This window comes from Lepidothrix coronata, unplaced genomic scaffold (assembly GCF_001604755.1).
Source record: "Lepidothrix coronata isolate B3197 unplaced genomic scaffold, Lepidothrix_coronata-1.0 Scaffold6, whole genome shotgun sequence".
In the NCBI taxonomy this organism is placed as follows: domain Eukaryota; kingdom Metazoa; phylum Chordata; class Aves; order Passeriformes; family Pipridae; genus Lepidothrix; species Lepidothrix coronata.
Window position 1 is genome coordinate 9,084,011 of NW_016690186.1, and position 15,100 is coordinate 9,099,110.

The following is a 15,100-nucleotide window of genomic DNA, read 5'->3' on the forward strand; positions in this document are numbered from 1 at the left end:
AATTGAAACTCTAATTCAGTTTGTTTCAGTTTCATCCAAACTGAGGATTAAGGTATGAAAGTCATATATTTCTCAGTTTGAGTTATTTTAACATTCATAAAAGTTGACTGTACAACATTAAACATTTTAGAATATTAATCAAGTGATTTCAGCATTAATGATGGTACACAAAAGCTAAAAGTAAAAATCAAAGCTATATAACAGCTTTCAATGAAGTAACTTCCATAAGCTAGTTTCCAACTGATTATTTGTGCACAGTTTAATATTATGCATTTGTAGACTTTAATTTTGAAAACAGAGAAACACTGAAAATTGTAAGATAAAATCATAGCTGGTCAAGGACTCACTAGCTCTCTTGAGTAAGCTTAGGTTCTCTTATCAATTTGCTTCTTCAACAATATCTTTCAAAAGTACTTTTTATTATGTATAACACATTTCTAATATATTTTACATCAGTGCAAAAATTAATAGCTCTTAGCATAAACTGTATTTGCACAATTACAAGTTACGAATGAGACCAGTTACAGAATTTAAAATGGTGGAAGAGGACATCACATAATTATCAAATTTATCTTTTTGAAAACATGGATATGGTTTTCAAGATGGTCAGGGCAATAAGTAGCAGTTTCAACAGCTTTTGAAAAGATACTTTTATGTCTTCCAAATCAACTCATGCCACCAAATTGTCTTCTCAGATAGCAAGATTCCTTCTCAGGCTCATCTAACATGAACAAACAGTCAAAAGAAGCCAAAGTTTGCCCATTTGGAAGGGGAAAGGATTAGAAATGGGAACTTCTCTGGATTTTTCATCTGGTTATAAGGATCAAGATGAGGTGAACTTTATCAAGAATGTGACAGTAATGCTAAACTGCTACAACATTTGTATTTACTGCTACAACATTTGTATTTACAGAGCACTTGGTTTCACAGGTACATGGTAAGTTGTCTTTTCATATTTGCAGTCTGCAAAGTACACAGAGATATTTACTGATGAAACCCCATATAATTATTGAATATTTTAGTTTTAACATATTCCAATTTTGAGATACAAACCCTTACATTATTAAATCATAATGTACAGAATTCCTACTTTAATGAGCAGAGGTCCAAAACTGTGCAGGCTTTTTTTTTAGCTCAGCATCAAAACAAATAGTCTAAGGAGCTACAAATAGTCTAAGGAGCTACAAATAGTCTAAGGAGCTAAATCCCACTGTGTAGTTACTACACAGTAGCATTAATACACCCAGAAAAAGCTACTAACTAGTTAATCATCTCTCCTAAGACTTATATTTAGATATAAATCAAAATATTAAAAACACTGTATTTCTATACATGCCAACAATATAATGTTGTCGGTACTGTCAATATAATATCTGATATCTATTAATTTCTGCAGACTAGAAGGCTATAAATTTTTATTATGCACTATCTACATCAAGCTTTTTGAGCTGTCAGTAACAAACTGTTTTCTGACTAAACAGAGGCCACTTGTATTCTACATTAAGCCCTCAGAGACACAAACACTGAGGAGACAACAACATGAGGGCACCCCCAGAAAACGTAATCATGAACATAAATACACTGCAGTAATGACTATAAGTGTAAATATATCCAACTCAGCTATAAAGCAAGGAAAGTAAGGATTTTTATCCATTGCTTTCACGCCACAGACCGCACCAGTGAAGTAAACAGGCTAAATTATTGCTCTCTCCTTAATGCAACAGCTCTGCTGAGTCTTTGCATGACAATTTATAAACAGCTGATATTTTAATGCCTGAAAAATATAATATTATTAGATTAATAGTTATGTAAATTATTAATATTATAATATCTAGAGCAGTTATATAATTAAGTGAGAATACCATCTTCACTTAAGCAACACAAAGTTACATGAAAAAGGCTTGAAAATTCAAATAAAATCCCTGGCAATTTTTTTTAATGGTAGTGTTATGGTGCTTCTGAAGCAAACATGAACTCTTCACAATTCCAGTGCTAGCAGATTACCAGGTATATTGTCTTGAAACTGTTTAAGCAGTGCTTCTACCTACCTCCCTAATGCTTCTAACCCTTCCTTATACCAAGAAGAAAGCATTTGATTAACATGGCAACTTTGAATACCATAGTACAGATGAAAAGCAGTTTAGTCTAATTTTAATAGTATATGCTATGTACTGCAGAGAAAACACTACTTCTATCTAAAATAAAGCTAATTCACAAAAATCAGACCACAGTAAGTATGTACTGCATTGAATCTAAGCCATCTTTAGAACTTAGCAGAAAAATCTTTATAAAGAAATGGTGTATCTGTGAATATAAAAATAATTTTAGTTCCAAGAATTACATCATTGCTTCATTTATGTTTTTACATTTTATAACTTCTGTATATCAAATACAATATAATGCCAAATGCCCAAGCATGCAAAGTTATTTTTCTGTTATGCAAACAATAACTGGGCATACAATTAGTTTCTTAGCATTCTGTTAGGCTTCAATTTTTAGTCTTAGAAAATCAAATTTGACAGATCCTTCTTGTGCTTCACAAAATGAGAAATGGTTACAATGTCAGTGATGTTTCAACATGTAAATAAGTTAGTCAAAATCAATTCAAAATGCAAATATCGCAGTAGGCCGATAGATAATTCACATGAACAATAATTCTAAAACACCTAAACAAGAGAAACCCTTCAATTTTCAGTGAAGTTAAAAAGAAAAGGTGCTGAAAACCTGGAAGCAGAGTTGTCAGTTTGTACTCAAAGATACTGCTATTACTTTCTGCTTAAACTTGCCTTAGTTAAGAACTCAAAGCGTTCTTCTAACTGGACACTGTATATAAGAAGCACAGCAAGCATCTAAAGATGCAGCATCTGACAACAGCTTTTTCCTGCAATGCTAAAGAATTAGATACCAACCCTTCACAATACTGTTAGTAGGAGTCTAATTTGGGAACACGATCACAGTAATAAAATCAGGGTTTCACTCTCACCGACACTTAAAAAGAAGGCAAGTCCACTAGAATTGCTATGTATGTAACCAAGTGTAAAGTTTAAGGACACGCAAAGTATATTTTGAAGTATTTAGGTTACCTCTGCCTCTACATCCACGTTCTGTTTCAGAAGCAACTTCAGAATGTCGACATGGCCGTTCTGACTAGCAGCTTGCATAGCTGTGTGTCCAGCACACTGCCCGTTCACCTGGAAGTGTATCAGTACTTGGAGGTAAGTTGTAAGATACACACAAATACTCACAAGACTGTTTAGCAGTACAAAACTTAAAGCAACAGCATACATATCATAGAATCAAATGAACAATCTTTAGCTGCCTTTCTAGCACATACAGATGATCTCCGAGGTCTTCTCTATTTCATTTTTAGATTGAAGGAAAGAAGAAAAAACAGATTTATTTAAAACATTAAGACATTAATGATACTCGGATTAAAAACTTTCATCTTTGGGCTACTGTAAAGGCCCAAAGATTTTTGAGAACAGGTCTCAGATTTATACCAGTCCTCTGCTCCACAGTACATTTAACTTCATTGTCTAATTTATGAAAACAGGAATCAGTCAGAACAAAATACCGTGTTTTGCATAATCTTTACAAATCAGTCCTCAGAACTGAAGAAGTCTCTTATCTGCAAGAATTACTACTGCTGTAGTGAGAAAAATACCTGATTGTGACTTTAAAATCTGAATTCCCCGAATCAAGTCCTGTAATTATTAAGCATTTTCTTTTAGACTCTTCAACACTGGGTGATTAGACAAGTTGGTAAAAGGAATCTCACAGAGAACAGATCAGATGATCTACCTTGTGAGTTAATAAAACATGATGAAAACTCACAACAGCAGCATAAAAAAAAAAATCCCCCCAAATCTACCCTCTTTCTTTCTAACCCCCTTGAAACAAAAGAATTTGAAGATCCCTCACTAATGGTGAGTGAGTGGTTCTCTGAGCCAACTCTGGCAGACAGAGGTTGAAAGGTATTTTAATTCATGGCAGACAAAACAACACAAAGTTTGTCTAGCAAAAAAGTATGTACAGCTCTATGTTCACACAGCCCACACACATTTCATAGGTCAACAATCGGGAAAAGAGACACTGGAACTAACTGTACTACTTCTAAGCAGACACACTACTGACTGGCAAGGAGTATTCAGAACAGCTTCACTTCTCTTAGTATCACAGGTCCCCAAAAGAGGTACTCCCAAAACAGACCACTCACATCTACATCTGGTCTCTTTAGCAAGTCTTCCACTTTAGCAACATCTCCATTGGCAGCAGCTTTAACCAATTCTTCATTAAGATCTCCAGATTCTTGAGTTTCAAATAATTTTTTCAATAGCTGGGACAATCTCTCTGTAATTGTTAAACAAAGGACAACTAAGATTACAATTATAATCCCACAAGAACAAAAAAAAACCCAGTCACATTTGTCATGTTTCTAACAACACGTACATAGTAATACACAAACTACCATAAAGTATGGCCAGTCTTCGGGAGCGAAGATTTGGGAAAGGTCATTAACCCTTCGAGCCTGTGCAGTGGATTTTTTAGGTGAGACACAGCGTGCGCTGAACTGAGCCCACCCTTTAATCCTGAGGTTCATCTGCCGGGGCCAGTGGCAGTGAGGGTCTCAGAACGTAGGTTTGTTTAGAGTGACCTTCTCTTAGATGGATTGCCTTACAGGGCTGACGAGCTCCATCTGCCCGGGGGTCTTTTTCCCTGACCGGGGATTCGAACCCGGGCCGCAGCAGTGAGAGTGCTGCATCCTAACCACTAGGCCACCAGGGGACCATAAAATGGCAGCTGTAAAATATCACAGAGTTCTAACTAAGAACTGGACCATTATACTCTTTAGATAGCTGAGCCTTTCACATCAGACATTTCAAATCAAAGCTGATTGAACTACAAATAGCTTGTCTCCCACAAAATACAGAATGGATGAAGTAAAACATGAATTTACGTATTGCTATAACATATTTTCTATCTTCAGGTATATCCTGTCCTCTGTGATTTGAAACACTAAGCTGTATTACTCTTCTAGCTAGTTTTATGGCCACTGTGACTTGGTCTTTATTGCAGAAAACTCACTGTATCTATGCCTCCCTAGAAAAAAAATCTAGAAAACTATGTAGAAAGGTTTCTTGGCATTAAAGCAAATATTTGAAAAGGAAAAAACAACCAGCTATGACCAAAAAAAGGAAAAACTCTGGTTTAATTGATCTGTGAGACAGCCAACAGAACATAAAACACATTGGACAGTCTCTCTGCCTTTTTATTAGATGAATGAGAGCATGTTCAACAAAACTGAATGAGACTACACAGACCCAAAAAAATACCACTATAATTAGTCAAAGGATGTCTGACTAGATTTTAAGATAGAAATTTCAAAGAAAAAATATTCTGAGTAACCACCTGTAACTGATTCCTCACCTACGCTTGCCATCTCACACCCCCTATTAAACAAGGAGTCTGCTTGCTACTGTCAGTAATACCCTCTTCATGCCTTGGTCCCTATTTAAGTCTAATCTCCCTTCCAACCATTTAAATTTTTAAGTCCTTAGAGCAAACCTTCAAAGACACACCCGCACTGTGACCACACAGAAGTACTTAATCAGAAAAACAACAAACATCTCCATATTGACTGCAAACTTTTTTTGTATCTTTCTGAAGTACAACTTCAATTAGCTCAACTCCAAGTCTATTATTAACCTTGCATACAAACTATGGACTAGTACTTATTAATAGATTTTTAATTAAACACAGTTATTTGACATACATACAATTTCTGTTTATTCTTCAAACTTACCACCTGATGCATTACTTATAGCAGATCCTGCTGATGCCACCTTTGAGACAGCTGCTGGATTATAGGTCCAAGATGTCCCACAAACCTCTACCTTTAAGTCACTGTCTGAATAGATCTGCTGGACTCGACCAACTTTACCTAAGGTCTACATTAAAGAAAACATCAAATGCAAATAATGCTAAAAGTAAAATTGTTAGAAATCTGAACGTTTTATATAAATTTCATGAAGTCCACTGTTTAATAGTGCAGTTGCTAATACCTTCAGCTAAGGTCATCAGATTGAGCAGATCGCTACATCTGAGCAAGTTTTACACTGCCTTTGATGAAATACACTTTCTCTAACTTAGAAGAAAATCACAGACTTCCACAGCCTCCATGTATTATTACCAATCATAACTAGAAATACCATACAAGCTTTAACCATTCTATGAATCTAAACACACAACTACTTACTGGAAGCATTGCTTCAGCCCACTCTCCATGGCCTCTCTGAAGAAGCTTGATTCGCTCTAAGTCATAACATACTTTAACAAGGTCGCCCACTTGAAATTGAGAGGTGCCTCCTTCTGCACCTTGAGCAGCATCTCCACTTCGGACAACATTGGCCTTGGTGAGGACAGCTGGATTAAATGTCCACCTAAACAACGAATCGTTTAAAGTAGAACTTAAACACATAAAGTGAAATATATGCTTAAAAGTTATCTGTTGGACAAGTTTCTGCTTGTATGCCTACAAACTTTCTGCATTTGGATACTATGGCATATTTGTTGTTAACCATTTTTTGTCCATGAACTTGTCTGTAGGTCATTAATTGAATATTTTGAGGGTAATCTTCAGAGATGTACATTTGTAAAGGTAATTAAGAAATATCCTGCCTAAAGGCAAGCAAGTAGCTATACAGTTTGTTTGTTTTTCCAGGGAGAAGAGAAGACTCTGGTTGAAAAGCAGAAGATCCAAGCTGTCTTGCAAAGGACTGGACTGTCAGGAAACAACATGGGAAGAACATGGAATTTTGGCCCCTCCCCCCCAGGGCAAAAGCTGCAACATTCAATCATAAAAATACTCTTCAGCTAAATGGATATCCTAGATACACCTCAATTTTCAATCAAACTATCCTAATTTTTACTATAAATTTTAGTGATTTAGAGGCATTTAGCTGTTAAGTCAGGGAGGAGACCACAATACAGAGTGGCTCCTTTCACTGGCTCTGCTGCCACGACTGCCAGAAGAAAAGCCACTTGCTTCCCTTTAGATGGGAAAACAGCATTGTTTTGCATTAGTTTGCAATATTAACAAACAATATCTTGAGGGAAATCCTGAATGAATAACGCACTGTTAATCCTTTCTAGACAAACTGAACAGGTCAATCTCCACATAGAACTGAAATGATATTCCATTCACCAGCTGCTTTTTAAAGATAATTTGAGACAATACAAAATCATGTGGACATATCAACTCAGATCCAGCTGGACAACTGGGTTTGAATCCTGTTAGCGTGGATGCATCTAATCAAAATTCCAACCTAAACTGCTTGCGGGAAGTGGTTTTGGCTTTATTAAGACCTCCTGTTCTTGGTCTCTATTTACATAAACTACCATTCCTTTGAATAATAAAAGGCTAGATATAGATCATGCCAAGGTGACTCTGTATTAGACAAGATGCCCCAGAAGTTTGTCACCTGTTCTCTTAACCAATTTTCCAGAAAACCCACAATGACTTGCTATTACCATTCCGCTTGAAACCATGGGATAGATACTTCATAATTAAAATAGAATTTACTGCCTAAAACACTACATTTTAGAAATGAGATGGTCTAGAACATAATTTCTTATTTTGGACTCAATTTTCACCAAGTGAGAGTCAACAAGCTTCCTTTTCCCATTAGAGCATCTTTAAAGGTGATAAATTTCCTCATTACACATTGTAGAAGGAAATCTTAACAGATCTAAAAGGAATAGAGAAAGTTTCTGACACCAAGTGACCACAATTGCTGAAGACAAAGGAAGTTTGTGAGAAGCAGTGACGAAGGCTATTAACAAACCTGTTGCCACTTGGATATTGCACTACAATGTCATGATCCTCATCAATGCCACAAACTGTTCCAGTTGTTGTTAAAGTTTCAAACATGCCATCAGTCCACCCTCCGTGACCATGCTGCAATGACTGCACAATTTCCAAGTCAAGGTCGATGTTTACAAGGTCACCTATTTGCAGGCCACCAGGGTTTCTGTTACCATTTTGCTCACCTGAAATGGAATACAAAAAAAAAAAATAATGTTTACATGACCACACTAACTTTCCAGGCAATTTAAAGAACAAAAGTTAATTTTTGAGACTCACAGAATTGTTAAGGTTGGAAAAGACCTTTAAGATTATGAAGTCCAACTATCAACCTAGCACCACTGTCAGGTTCACCATTAAACCATGTTCCAAGTCCTATACCCACACATTTTATGAACGCTTCCAGGGATAGTGACTCCACACCAAAGTCTCTGTAACTGTAGTGGCCAACAGGGAAAAAAACCTCTGAACCTCTGGCTATGCAATTGTGTGCTTCTTATTGACTTTTCAAGGCAAATATCAACGACACTGGCAAATGCTACACTGTGAGCTCTAACTGGGACTGTAACAGCTATCATATGGTGCTAGACATCTAGATACCTAAAAGCTCTGATAATTTTGAGAGTGTCGTACACAGAGTGCCACTCAGAGACTGAAAGATAAGCAGAAGGTCCACAGAAAGTTTTGAATTGGGTCAGTAGCTGAGCAAGGAAAAAGCACTGGCTAAACGAGTATGTCCAAAATGACCAATGGTGACAATTTTTAACCTTCTGAGGAAGTGACAACATAAAAAAAAAATCCTGCAAATTTAAAATTAAAACCTTCTCCCTGGACAATGTTTGCTTTCGAAAGATATGTCATGGCAAAAATTCATTAGCTGGAGGGAAATGGCATACATTCACTCATATCAACCTGTGTTAACTAATGAGAGAACACACTTGCAGACCCCCTCATGGCCAGAACCAAAAGATGGTATCTGGTGCCATCCATGGAAGAGCAGAAGAGACAACGGTAGAAGTCACATAAATTGAGTTCAATGGCAACATCAGTGGCAAAGGACTAGGTGAGCAGAGTTTCTTTAGTAATATTTCTGTCTCCAAGAGAAGTTTGCTTGCTTTGGCTCTTCCAAGGAAGAGGTAATAAGGAAGAAAGGATCCTTGTATGTAACAATAAGCAAGTACAAACAAAAAGCCTGACATATAAAGACAAAAACATTATTTAGAGGGAGACTGATTCCAGAGCCTGAAGTCCACACCACATGCTGGCAGCACTAGCTGCACTACTAAAAGTCTCCAGAGGACAGAATGCAAAGAAAAGTATTATAAAATCACAGAATCATTAGGATTAGAAGGGACCCTAAGATTATCTAGTTCCAACCCTCCCATCATGAGCAGGGACACATTTCTGGAGAAGAAACTGCTGAGAAAAAAAACACAGCCATGAAAAAATGCTCATGTTCAATAACTTTAAATTCTGTGACCATGACTGACTTCTTTGTATCTTGGAAGAGAATACTCCTTGACAGTAGATGGAAAAGTACACCTTTGCCTTCACAGCAAAACACACAACATGGAAAACAGCCTCTTCTGCAGAGGACAAAGTCAAAGTCTAATTCTTCAGAAAAGCTATTGATATAGAACTTGCTAGATAGAAACCTTAGACAGCAAACATTCCAGCAACAGCCCTGATGACTCAGGGGAGCCTAAGAAGGGAAGAGATATAATACAGCAAATAATTACTGAAGCATTATTTAGAGGAATTGATTTCTAGAGGTCACACAGTCTGATATCCCACACAAAGCTGAACTAATAACCACCTGAGAACAGCTGTAGATTTGCTTTTCTGAGTCCTGAAAGCTCTCAAGGACTGAGGTTCCACAACTTGCCCAAGTAACTTTTTCCAGTGGTGCAATACAGAGCTGTAATTGTAACAGGAAAAATTCTTGGATACCTGAGTCACTTAAGGTGGCCTTAAGGCTACAACCATTTGGTTTTATGCCATTTGCCACCACTGACATTTCAGTGCCATTATTTCCAATCCCCTTTCAAGCGGGCATAGGTGGTGAGTCCATTACCTCTTAACCTCCTTCTTAGCAAATTCAAGAAGCCCAGCTCCTTCTCCTAGCAACTCATGCACTCTCAGTCTCTTAACCACTTTAGCAGGACACCATTAGATTCCCTATGTTTTCGAAAAACTGGGAGAGGAGGGAAGAGATGGCCAGACAATGACACAAACAGGACATGGAATTCTAGACACAGCTTCATCACCACTGAGAAAAGGAGGATAGTAACCTTCCTTGTTCTATTGCCCACCAAACTCCTAATATAGCCTTATTTGCAATGACAGCACATTCCTGTCTCATTCAATTTGGTATTCAGTTCAACACCCAGGTTGTCCTCAGCAAGGCTGCTCACTCCGGCCTTCTCACTTCCCAGTCTGGGAATTACAGGTACATAGGCTTATTTCAACCAGAGTGCAAAAACACACTTCTGATTGAACTCCATTCACTAAACACTTGCTCAAAGCTCTTGGGAATAAAGCTCTACTCAACCACATCCCTCTGTCAACCTGCTATCACCTGCAAATCATCTGGAATTGTATTCTATCTCATCAAAGTCACCAATGTCATACTGAACAAAATCAATTTCCAGTATTTTGCTCCAAATAAATATGACTCCATACTAATTAGGCCCCTTCTGGAGTATTAGTTGCACTCTACTTCAAATATCATGAAGTTTCAAAAATAACTTTCTAGTTTTTAATGCAAACATACATTTAAAATCCCAGCCTGAATGTATCTGTGAACTACATTCAGAAAACTAATAAAAGATGTTATAACAAAGAGTAAGACTGAGAAGATGGAGCATCATGTGCCAAGAAGGATGAACTGAGTTCACTGTCATCCATTAAGAGAAACTTAATATAGTGGAAGAGAAGAATTTAACAAAGAATAATCTGCTATCTTTAGTGATTAATATTCATGCATACAAATACAGTGCCACCCTAAAAGTAAGCCTGAATAAGGACCTAAGGTTACCTCCACAATTGTTGCATGTGGGAGTAGAGGGTTGAGACAAAATTTATTAAAAAGCCCTGCTGTTGAGTCACAAGGTGCAGAAAGGACTCCCTTGCTTTCTAAATCCCTTCTCAGAGAGGAGTCTAGGTGCAGCTGAATCCAATCTTAGCTTCGGATTATGTCAACAGTTTAAATTTAAGTGATTACAGAGGTGTGATTGAACAACTTCTGTCCTGCAGGTTTTAATGACTGGCAAAACGAGAATATTTATATAAAATAAATATTTTATTATTACAAATGATCAGACAAAAGATCTTAATCAGAACTATTTACTACACAATATAAATGCTAAAAATCTCCTAGTAGAGTATAATATAGCATAAAGTAGCATAGCACACTGCAACAAAGCAATTACTGAAGCAGTTACATTAAAGCGGGCAAAAAGAAGTAATTATTAAGTGGAGATTTGATGTAACTCATCCATACCAATGCTCGTGGGGAGATCGCTTTCTTTCTCTACCTGGAGGAGGATCCTTGGGGGGCATCCCCAGCCCAAGGGAGGAATCTCCACAAATACATCCCAAGAAAGGTTATGTCAGGAGAACCTGACTGCATGAAGGGGGACTTTATACTTTTATAGTATAAAGTGATTGACTGCTAATCACACAGTTCTAGGCCAGCTATCAGCTTATCTGTCAAATCAGACTTCAGAAAGCAGATGTGTATTCAAAGTCTGGTGAACCAGGATGGTTTTAGCATAATTAACACCAATACAACACCTTGGCTCCAGCAGTTCCTCTTGCATGATAGCTTGATTGGATTTTAGGTCTTATTAGGGTGGGTCTATCCTTCCACAACAATAAAGAACCAGTGAGGCCTTATTACTACTTTTCTATTTTTAATCAGAGTAAAAGGACAAAATTAATTTTAAGTACAGAAGCAAGATACAAAGATCAAAGTGCCATGCTTTTTACTGCCAAGTAGATGAATTGTTGGAAAGTAAACAGCTAAGCGACACCTTGGACAACTGGTGATTTTTCTAAACAAAACAGACCTTTACTGTTTTCTGCTTTTCACCAATGCTGTCAATAAAACAATAGTGCTTGCTGGTCATACTTCAAGAACTCGTTCAAGGCATTAGATTAAGACTTGTAAACAGAGAATTATCATCGCTTCAGAAATTAATAATTAATAATACATTAATAATTAATCTTCAACTTACCTAACACAGGACAATGGTCTCTGTAGAAAGAGCCTCCTTTTGCATCTTGGACACATTTCAGGTCAGACTATGGAGAGAGATTGAGACAACTTTAGTCCTCACTGACTGAGTCTTCAGGCTAACACAAGTCAACAAAACTAGAACTGAAATACATTTAATTAAGAAAGGCTGAAAATTATGTGTACAAAAACCATGTCCTATGAATTTGTTACTGATGCACACAATCTCAAATACTTTCCAATCTATCATTCTCAAGACTTAAATTATCTTTACCAATATAAAAGGCTATAAAGGATGAGACATTTTTAACTCAAAGGCAGACAATAAAATAACACAAAGCTCCTTTGCATTGTTCAATAAGTTATCTTTCCTTTTAAAAAGAATTCTGTCAACACAAGGAAGGAAACAAATAAATAAATAAATCAGATATCTGCAGTCAGTGCTCAAGAGCACAGTTTTTCCTGTACTGATCATTTAATGTTTGCCAGTGCTGTCCATTCTTCCCAACAATTTTTGACAGATCCATGTTTAACTTGAAGAAAACTTGGCACTCAAATTCTACAAAATGAAAAACTTCCGATTAAGAATACACAGAATACAAGAGTATTACTTAAATCAAACCCCCCACTATGCTGAGCTAAACATGATCTTTTTAAAGAGAAAAGTTTTAAAGCTCATTCTCCAAAAAGACTGCTTCATATTATCTGAGAAAGAAGTTTCAAGTGTGATAACCAACTCCTATTCATAAAGCCAGAGGAGTTTCTATAATTCTCCTTTCCTTTAGGTCTTTTCCCTGTGTAACCCTTAAATCCAAATGACTACCATTTGCTATTGTTCCCTATATAACAATTTTCACTAAACAAAGGGCATTTTTTTGCACGATGAGTTGAGAAGGAGATAGGAAACTGTTCACAAAATGTGTCAGAATATTCTACAGGATGGGGGAGGAAGTAGAGAACAGGTGGTGGTAATGAAATAATTAACCAGAACTAAGCAAATACTTGAGCAATTCTTTTTCCCATGCTCCAGATTTATTGATAGACTGCCCTCCTGCAAAAGCATTAAGATGAAAACTCTGAAGTCTTCCAAATCATCAAGGCACTGATGAGCACAAGACTACCCTCGGTGACTGTTAACTGTTAAGCAGCCAGAACCAATACAAAATTCATTGTATGTCCTGATCTACAAAAATGAACTTCCACTTCGGAAAAATTGTGAAAACAGCCAGATGAAAATAATGAGATTTAGCCACTCTTCAAATCCCCTGAGAAACCAGAGAAAGAGCTTGCTCAGCCCAGCACAGAAGGCCTGTGACAAGATGCTGCCACCCGGTGGGCAGGTGCCGGGTTTAACTCAGTCGCAGACAAAGGGGCTGCGCTGACCATCCCAGATGGCAAGTTCATTCATTTCCCAGGACAGACAGGGATTGAATGTGCCTGAGAGCACCGGGTGTCACCCACTGAATACAAACCCTCCGTGTCAGGCAACAACCAGCTGTCTGTGAAGGAGATGAGCAGGGGTACACATGCAAGAGCTGCTTTCAAATTCTTCAGAGCACTAATAATAGAGCACAGAGGGTTCTCCTCCCTGCCAGGCAAAATCAGGGTGAAAGATCGCTTGAGTTACAGTAAGTGTTAATACACTGAGCAGCCTGATAGCTAAAAGCTAGCAGAAGAAACAAAATGTTCATTAAAAGGCTTATTACTGTCTTGCAGCAGATATTATTAGGAAGCAGGTTAAGGTATCTTAAATCTTATAGGAAAAAAAACAAACCCAGAAATCTACACACCTGCACTCACATTTTACCCTGCCTTTACTGAGCCCCATGCACAGTTTATTTCTGGAGTATAATGATATACTTAGTTTTTCGAACAAGTGGTAGCTTGGTGTTCAACCTCAGCTTCACATCTGTCTTCCTTTCACTTACATGATGTAGTCAATGTTATATTGCAAAGGAATAAAACAAGAGTCTGATCTAAGTATTGCAAAAAAGGGAACATGTATTTTTCTTTGTTCACATAAGCCTTCACCAAAAAATGGAGGACCCAAAACACACAGAAAGATGAGGCTCTGACAGAGATTAGCCAGTACAAAACTAACTTATATACTGTATATACAGAGAGTTCCTTCAGCACCTTGGAAAACAGCACTACTAAGAAATGTAATTATTGGTCCACATCAAAGCCGCAGGTTTCAGCCACTGCCACATGAACTAACCAAAGAACTGAGACAGCTAATAAGAGAAACTGGTGTATCATCCCCTAACACACTTGCATTTTTAGAAACACTAAGTTCCACATACATCTTCATGCTACACGACTGGAGAACCCTGTTAAAAATAAGCCTCCCTAACACACAGAACAATGTATGGTTGAACGATTTTAGAGAAATCTGTTCCGCTTATGCTAATGACCCACAAGCAGGGGTATCAGCACACCAGCTCACAGGGGATGGTAACTATCATTCAATAGATACACAAACCGGGTATACGAAGTCATAGCAAAACATGCCATGCGGGCAATGAGAAAACTACCCACATCAGACAAAGCCACAAACTTGTCATTTACAAAAATCATACAGGGCCAAACAGAACCTTACACACAATTCTTGGATCAGCTGCAATCTGCTCTAGATAGGCAGATTGAGAATGAGGAAGCCAGGGAAATACTTAGCAGAAGACTGGCTTTCGAAAATGCTAATGTTGATTGTAAGAGTTTTGCAAACCCTTCCTAAAAGGGAAACTTGTAGCATCTCAGAATTAGTTCCTGCTTGCCGGGGGGGGGGGTTCCTTGACACACCAAACAGATTTACTGGCAGTAGCACTGAGTGTTCAATTAAGGAGACAGCAGGGGGCCAGACCCAGGGATGGTTGCTATATTTGTGGGGCCCCGACCACTTCCAAAGGGACTGCCCTCAGAAACCTCTAGCAGTGGCACCTCGAAAGCAACCCAAAGCAAGGAGGGTGCCAAAAAACTGGAGGCGAGGGGCGCTGTCGCAC

General features: G+C 37.7%; 1 protein-coding gene across 4 annotated transcripts in view; it reads right to left on the reverse strand.

The window, feature by feature from the left end:
• Positions 1-15,100, reverse strand: part of MIB1 (mindbomb E3 ubiquitin protein ligase 1) — an 84,593-nt gene that overhangs the window by 47,684 nt on the left and 21,809 nt on the right. For all 4 annotated transcript variants that reach the window (XM_017831866.1, XM_017831876.1, XM_017831857.1 and 1 more), the window contains exons 5-10: positions 12,103-12,169; positions 7,845-8,049; positions 6,257-6,440; positions 5,804-5,948; positions 4,217-4,350; positions 3,084-3,191 (exon numbers count right to left, since the gene is read on the reverse strand). In XM_017831866.1, the coding sequence (XP_017687355.1) occupies positions 3,084-3,191; positions 4,217-4,350; positions 5,804-5,948; positions 6,257-6,440; positions 7,845-8,049; positions 12,103-12,169 (843 nt within the window). The remainder of the gene's footprint in view (positions 1-3,083; positions 3,192-4,216; positions 4,351-5,803; positions 5,949-6,256; positions 6,441-7,844; positions 8,050-12,102; positions 12,170-15,100) is intronic.